The 8,416-nt window shown below is 34.2% G+C and overlaps 1 protein-coding gene across 2 annotated transcripts in view; it reads right to left on the bottom strand.

Annotated features, from left to right (window-relative positions):
- Positions 380-8,416, bottom strand: part of LOC105173503 (nuclear pore complex protein NUP205) — a 43,231-nt gene continuing 35,194 nt past the window's right edge. For both annotated transcript variants that reach the window (XM_011095262.2, XM_020697776.1), the window contains exons 36-45: positions 6,562-6,732; positions 6,334-6,468; positions 5,048-5,191; positions 4,685-4,804; positions 4,482-4,577; positions 4,258-4,392; positions 4,075-4,175; positions 1,790-1,909; positions 1,584-1,695; positions 380-765 (exon numbers count right to left, since the gene is read on the bottom strand). In XM_011095262.2, coding sequence (XP_011093564.1) covers positions 688-765; positions 1,584-1,695; positions 1,790-1,909; positions 4,075-4,175; positions 4,258-4,392; positions 4,482-4,577; positions 4,685-4,804; positions 5,048-5,191; positions 6,334-6,468; positions 6,562-6,732 — 1,212 coding nt within the window. In that variant the 3' untranslated portion in view covers positions 380-687. The remainder of the gene's footprint in view (positions 766-1,583; positions 1,696-1,789; positions 1,910-4,074; positions 4,176-4,257; positions 4,393-4,481; positions 4,578-4,684; positions 4,805-5,047; positions 5,192-6,333; positions 6,469-6,561; positions 6,733-8,416) is intronic.

The raw sequence follows: 8,416 nt of genomic DNA, 5'->3' as shown, positions 1-8,416 counted from the left end.
TGCTCTCATTTCATCACCATAATGATGCACCAGCGCCATAAGCGAAGTGAGGGCCTCCAACAAAGCGTCATCGGTACTGCTTAGAACTCTAAAACTACCTATGCAAACTCCATGAAATTAAATCCATTCCTAAAACAGTGTTTGGATCCTTATCCTTATGTTTTTAGAACTCACGACTCTTACCATTATGTTCTTATACTTTTTCTTTTTGATCTTTTCTAAGAATAAAATAAGGCTACATTAATTATCTTGAGAATGTCATTATAAGAACTCACTTTTAAATAATATAATCATTTCATCTACGTAGTAAGAATAACATACAACTCATGTGGTTCCTACCAGTAGCATAAAATACATAAAGCTCTTTGCAAAAACTCCATAAAAGGAATTGCGATGACATCATCATATTTCTCACAATATTCAGTACAGAAATAAGGCAATTGATACCCTGAGATAAGAAACAAAATTTCCCGATTAAGACGTGATGTGTGGGAATAGCCGACAAGTGAAACTATCCCTATTATAAACTATAAGAACAATAAGGACAATTTGAAACTTAATTTAAATTATAAATAAGATCGACATTTTGCTATTATACACCATATATCTACTATTCAGCTTCAAGGATCAAAGGATCAGATGAACTAGACAACATAGAACTGATTGACACACAAGTTTATTAGATAGCTAGAGCTTCTGAATCGACATTTCCTTCAATGACCGGGCTAACCTGCGGAAAACTCTTAGGCTGTGCCCTGTTTTCTCCTGCAAATCCAACATACGTAAAGCACGAAAAATGAGAAGAAAAGGTAAATACTACTATGATAGGATCGAAATAGGGAAAAAACAGTATAGATATATGAAAAATATATATACACATATATAACTGAAGTTCACCATCAAGTAACAAATAGACAGCTGAGACATGAATTTATATGGCAATAGAGTGAAGGTCAGGAAGCAGCATAACTAATTGACAGCCACTGGCGCAAAGATCTGAAGTCTACGGGTAAATTGATAAACCAATATAGATGAAGTTGATGGGCAAATGGTTCCAACATTTTTCTTCAAACTTACGAATCCAATCTTTACATCTGCCGTAAGTTATATTAACTATGGAATACGATCAGAACCACTGAATTTACTTCCCCTGAATATCTGTAGTTTGATCCTCAAACAACTTCTGAATACATGTCAATGATCGATTTTTCATGTCATGAGATTTGCAAGTAGAACAATTGAAATGTATTGACAATAAATTCGACAAAAACATGAAACCAATATAAAAAATGAAATGATATGGACCCAGTAGAAGATGAAAAATAGAGCTACTCTAGTTAACGTTACATATTCAATTTCCTGCGTATTGCTTCTGCCTTCAAATCAAATGGCCATAAAGACTAACGTTTTGGATATGATACACCATTCTCCCATACGGAACTTGTCTTGGACTTATATAATAGAAAACAATAAAGTCCTATTCAGGATTGAATAGAACATCAAACAATGAGAAAGTCAATTGCAGATAGATTTAAGGAATCAAGAAATCCACGAGACATCAACAAGTAAATAAGGCAGCGTACCTCGCTCAATAGTTCAAGTCTTTCAAGAACTGGAATTAGTTCTCCACAAAGCAAATGCAAGTCCTCTTTAGTACCAAGTCTGGTGTCATATGCAATTCCTTTCTTAGAGTGACTGTAATCACATCCATACGATGTATAAAGTAAAGTATATCAGTTAATAAGAAATTAATATTGCAGCACCAAAAAGCAACATGCAGAAGTTACACCTGTCCTGGAAATGAGCAAGAATAATGTTCATCAAATTTTCTGCAAGTAGAAGCAACAGCATGATAAGTCGACTCCTCTGTCCAACAACCCGACACATGCTGACCATTGCGATATATCTCCTATACAGTGAAAAAAAGAAAACATGCATGAATCAGTTTGAATTCAGTAATGCTATAACTTCACCTTTAGTGAACCTCTAATCAACCACACAATTGCTAAAGCTTTCATGAAGATCAAAAGAAACCAGAGCTTTGACATTCTTTCATCTAAATCAATGATTTCATGATTTTCTCCTTTAGCCATTCAGTTGCTATGGCAGCTTCAAAGTTTCACAAACAGAATACTCATCAACCTAAATGATACACATGAAGAAAACACAGAGTCGCACTTGCTATAAAGAATTAGCTGTGGGTATCTTTGGTTTCAAAATAACATAGTAAGTTAGCAGAGAAGTCGTGATATGAATGCTCAGGATGTTTCAGCTCTACCTATTAGAATGAAGATTATTACTCCATGATTTTTTATAAGAAACCAATGATTATATATGTTCAACTATAGAAATTTTATAAACATGGAACAGAAGGCGTTTTGTGTGAGCTTCCATGCATATCCAGACAGCCAAGCACTTTCTTATATTTCATATTTCATGTAAAGTGTTAAATGACAACCTCGTCTAAAAATTTAAATTTAAAGCGCTAGAGAGGATAATTATTTAATATTTAATATTTGACAAGCCCCCCCTCATGCAACCCCTACACGTGAAACCTTTCTTTTATAAATAGGTGGCAATAAGATTCAAAACCCACTAGCTCATGTTTGGCATTGCTCTAATAACATATTAAAAGACCACCTCATCTAAAAGCTTAAGCTGATATAAAGGAAAATCATTTAATATTTATATCTTAACAATAAGTATATGTAACACATTAAAGAAACTTATGATTCGGAATTTATTATAAATAGAATGGGCGGGAAAACAAAAACAAACAGAAAACTGAACATCTGTCAAAATTGTGAGACTTTATGAAATCCTCTAAGAAACTAAGAGCAGTGAGCTATCCAACTTATGCATCTTGAACAGGACAGTAAAAAAAGGGTTTCATCATGGAGCTTGATGATTGCACAATACTATCATCTTCCTAAGCTGCTAGCACCAAGTACCCACTGAATTTAATCCTATAATTCAGATGAAACTGTAGATAAAGATAACAGGGTAAAGATTGTCTATGGAATTCACGCAACCAGCACAAATAAGTCAGCACTTGAGCAAAGCATGTGTAAGTTGCTTCGCACAATCAGCATAATTGGACACAGTGCTTGAAGAAAATCATTAAGAGGACATGCACCAAAAAATGTGGAGTACGTAGTATTCCACGTAGTTGTCTCATCGTACAGCAACAAATTGCTTAATATGTGATTTCCGCTGAGGAAATAACAAGCATTCAACAATACTAGACTAGACAAGCCCTCAAACAGAGATCATGTCAGCACAATTAAGACATAATGACCAAGGAAAAGAACAAAAAACTAAAATCATCATGACCGGGAAGGTTACATGATATCACAACTTGTCCATAAGGATGTGTATCTTTTTCATGAATCAATAGAAATAACATAGAGATCAATTCCAGAATGACGTCCCGAATGTTGTAGCAGCAAAGAAATTACAGTATTTGATAACCTTAGTATCTTCAAAGAAAGAAAAAGAAAGGAAGTGTTATTGCATACCAAAATTTGTTTTGCATCTATGGACTCCCTGCTCTTTAGAACTTCAAGTAACATGCAATTAATGTCCATAAAGAATGGTTGCATGAAGCACAAAGAATTAGGATATTGAAGTGGTGGTCATTTAACGACAGGTCTTAATCACATATTGGCAGGGTAACAATAACAACATGCATAGGATGGGATTGGTTCCTACTACACTGATATATATTGAAGTTCAGACTGGGTTAAAAGTAATTATATTGAGCTTAGCTGGAAAATAAGTTCCTTAATCGACCCCTGGCAAGTTATCAATTTGCCTGCCAGAGAAATGATGTGGCATGGTTGCACAACAACTTAAATCACCATGCACTAATCAATCGCATAATAGGCAAACCACAACTGAAGAGTTGAGCTTGGTCTCGTGTCAACTAACATGATAAGTGATCACATAGATAAGCCAATGGTCACATATACAGAAGCAAAACTGCTGTAAAAAGTTGCGTTCAAATATACATATATATATGTATATATCGTATCTCTATGTGTGTAGTTGGGAGTGGGGAAAGAAGCCAAATACCTTTTCTGTATATTTTCAGAGGATGAAGCACAATCTTGAGATCCATATAAGTTGATGATTTCATCAACTTCCTGCCTTGATAACTCGTTGATATCTTTAATCTAGAAAAAGAAAAATATTCAGATGCTTTATAATACCAGAAAGTTAAAACACGGAATAATGTAAATATATCACATCCTGGACCTTGTTGAGTAGTAAATATTTTTCCTCTGCAGCTCTTTCAAGTGCAGTTGACAGGGAACCAAGGAAAGAAACAAGCAAAGCCAGTGTGGGCTGCTGGGATGCAGCAGTACGGTAATCGGAAGGGCTATCAGAAACCTACATGAATAAAACCAGAAAAGCACTTTTCATCCCATGTTTGCATAATAAAAAGAGTTGAAATAGTACTAGGTTATAGTTCTAGTTACCTGTAGCTTTAGGGATTTCTTTGTAACAAGAAAATAAAGATAAGAGCTCAAATTAAAGCAAAGGCGCGATATGCTCACATCAGCCTTCTGTTGAATCTGAAAATCCATGTTAAATAAAAAAGATAAGAAAAAACATACAACTCAGATGCCTAGTTCTGAATTACTTCATATAGTGTACTGAAATAGGATGAAGTTCTGATTACCTCTGATTGGCCAGATTGTATAGAAGTGAAAATGTCTGGATCACGACAAAAAAGAGCACGCATCATCCCAAAGAGCCCTTGAATAAATCCATATTCATCACTCTCTTCATATGGCCAAACCTTTTCAATACCGTTTATTTTTATAGTCAGAAACAAGCTTTCAACAGGAAATTACAGCTGAGTAATGCTTAAATAGTATATACATTTGAAACTACAAAATCTCCGGGGTTCTTGTGTATGTTTATGAGTACATATTTCAAAAATTTATAATCTATTGGTTGAGGTAGTAACATATAATCAGCAATCCTGCCTGCTTGTTGACCATCAAGACCAAGATTTAGAAAATTTTGCGGAGACTTTTACCTTACAAAGTATACCCACAACAATATTGACTAGTTCCATGGTTAATTCATCAGCATCCAATAAACCTTCCTGGAGAATTTGATCAAACAGCATCTGATGACCTTTAATGAATTCTATAATTTCACGGACAACTTTATTCTTCACCTATCAGATCCAGAAAGACAAATTATGACTAACTCGAGACAAAGGGAAAGAAAGAGAAAGCATGTATCATAAGTCCAACCACTATAAGATAAATTCGGAAGGAAAAATAATAATAATAAAACCAAACACCACATAAGTATAGAAATTTTCTGGATAAAACATTGTCCATAAGGTGCATGCGGTTAGTGGACATTGTGTCATGGTATACCATGAACCTCTAACAGCTGTGGGAAGAAGACAATGAAAATATACTTCCGATACTTGTACTTGTGAACAAATAAAAAGAAATGCTTGAAACTTTAAGATAATTATCAACACGAGAAAATTTGATGTAATTGGGGTGCAGAAACCGAAGATGCTGCATGTGACGTAGCGCATGAGAATTCCAGACAACTTACATTCAACACTCCTTGAAACTTTAGAGGAGATTCAATTCAAATTGAGAGTGTTACCGACTCATTCCAATAGCAGCTTAAGTTGGAAGAAAAACTAACTCTGCTGTTAGATGTTACACAAATTTCAGAAGGATTCTCTACTTCACTATTTAAAGTTTCAGGCATATTCTCCTTCCTCCACAGACAAAGAAAAAGTTCACAAGACAAGGTGCTCAATCACATTGATTGATCAATAATTTTCGTCCTACAATTAACCAAAACAAATGCATCGTTGCTATTAAAGTAATACTGAATTTTTTCTGACCAATTTCTATAAAAGCACATGCAGCAAAATGATGTATCTGACAAATACAGGAAATCTAAAATACAAGAGTAGCTGCCAGTTTGAGAATAATCTATACAGAACATAACAGTCCAGAAGCAGGCCTTTCACAATCTTACAAGAAATCTCATGCAATTTTATAGATATCATACTGCCAGAGGGTGAGGTAGGGTTAAGTTCTCATCTCTGAAAATTTTCTATGCAGAATATCACATTTCTTCTATAAAATGTGCTACAAACTTGACTACTGTAAGATTCTATTATGCAGGAAACCTTTGGGCATCATAGTGCTGAAATTTGAATGTATTAAACCACAAGCTCAATGGTAACACCAGAAAATCTTAAAGAAACTTTCATTAAACTTCCAAACCCAAACATAAAGGGTTGACATATGTCCTTTTACACAGATATGTTGAGTTGCTAACCTCAAAGAACTCGGAAGTATCAACCAGTGAGGTTAATGAAAACACGAATCTCAGAACTGGAGCAACCACCATGCGCTGTTTATCAACATCAACAGAATTTTTCCCAATCCTGGTGTCAAGGTGCCGAAAATTTCCCTGGTGCATGGTATAGTTCATTTTAGGTCAATGAGGTATTTGAAGAAAGTAGCAGATATACTTGTTTAGAGATCAAGACAAATAATGGCATGCCTTCATTGGAAGATGTAGAACTCTGCATGAAGAGATATGCTGCAAACAACCCATTGAAAAAAGAACCTCTGACCCTGACTTTCCATATTTGTGGCTAATTCTCAGCAGCAAAGAAAGTGTTGCTTCAAGGGTGCACAAACGCTGCATAGAATCTAAAGAAAATCCACCATCCTGAATAGCAAAAGCATACAACAGTCGAACATATTAGTCTAGGAAATAAGTATACATATAAATTAATAATACAAACATACAATACATGGAATAAAATTCCAGTGTTGAAAATAAAAACCAAATCAAAATAGATTGGATTTGCCCTAGAATAGTTGATTTTGATTAAATTTATATGTTTTTCTCACATCACATGTCTATCACCAGGCATAAATTTCATGCCCAGATTGAATGGTCACAAGTTTAAACTATTATATTAGTTATCAAATCATATTTTCTAGTTATATTGGAGTTTATCAAATTTAATTCTAAATAGAAATAATTAATTTTAATTGATATTCTGGTTTATATATATATATATTGATCAAATCAAGTGCCGAATTGAGGTGTTCTCGTGAATCAAATCTTGCTTTGTAGTCAAGTAATCAAGCCAATCAAGTTGTACCTCATAAATATATTGCCTATCAAATATGGCAAAATATTGATAAATTTTAGAAAGTTATACTATTAAAGAGATGATGTCAAATTAATCTATCATGACAAATATTTCATGTATTTATTCCTCTCGGAATAAACTATAAAATAATACCAAGTGTGTTCAAATAGACTATGATTCTCTAAAAACACCTATATAAAAGAGCCTTTTGGATATCATTTTGACACACAACAGACAATTGAAGATTAAAGCTACAGAGGTCTTAAGGAACTCTCTCTACAAAGTCTATCAATTAAAAAATGTTCAATGCATCCAAGGCGGAGATAATTGTTAGCGAAAAGGCATACACCAAGTCAGCATTAATTCGGGACTACAGACGCTCGAATAAACATTATAAATATTCAAATTGGACATCGAAAAGATTCAAGTAGCGATTTTACTTTCAAATCCCCAAATCCAAAGATAAGATTGTAACGTTTGACTGGGGATTACAAGCACGAGCTCTTGAACTAACGTAATAAAAGGTCGTCCAAGTTCGAAGGAGACCTACGTGGAGTTTTTATCTTCAGATTGCTAAATAACAAAATTTTCATTTCTAAAGAGAAGAGTAACAAGATTTAATATGGATTATTCTTGCTTTTTGTCTCTCAAATATATATCTTTTATTTGTCACAATTTTTCTTGTGTTTGATTTTCAAACACAAGAAAATTTGTGTTCACACACCTATATGTGTATTATAACCATAAGAACATGATTAGTCCATTGAGCATTTGTCTCATGGATGAAAGTCGAGTGGCCTCTTCTTCCCTCTTCACTTTATCTAAAATTTGACACGGTATAAGAGCATGATTTGATCCTGATTCATCTTAAATTCAACTTTCTCATAAACAAAATGTTGATTCTATGCATATAATTCTTGATCACACTATGCGTCATTTTCCATTTTATAGTGCATGATGTGCAATTTGGGTCATTTTCCTGTCATTATGCCATCAACTATTAAGTATTCAAGATTTCTCAAAGTTCTTCATGTTATTTTGAGTTGAGAATGAGCTTTCCACTAATCCCTTATTCCTTTTCTCCAGGGCCAAGAATTTGTATGCCACGTGACATGTTCTTCCTGGCGGATCTAGCTATCACAGACATGTAACGACCACATGGCTTTTATCTGACTACACTATTGATTTTCAGCTAATTGCTCAATGAAATCTGCAGCTATTTTCATATTTCCGAACTTGGCTTGGATCTAC

The sequence above is a fragment of the Sesamum indicum genome, linkage group LG11 (assembly GCF_000512975.1).
Source record: "Sesamum indicum cultivar Zhongzhi No. 13 linkage group LG11, S_indicum_v1.0, whole genome shotgun sequence".
NCBI classification, from domain to species: domain Eukaryota; kingdom Viridiplantae; phylum Streptophyta; class Magnoliopsida; order Lamiales; family Pedaliaceae; genus Sesamum; species Sesamum indicum.
Note: the sequence above shows the minus strand (reverse complement) of the source record. Positions and strands in the feature narration are given on the sequence as shown.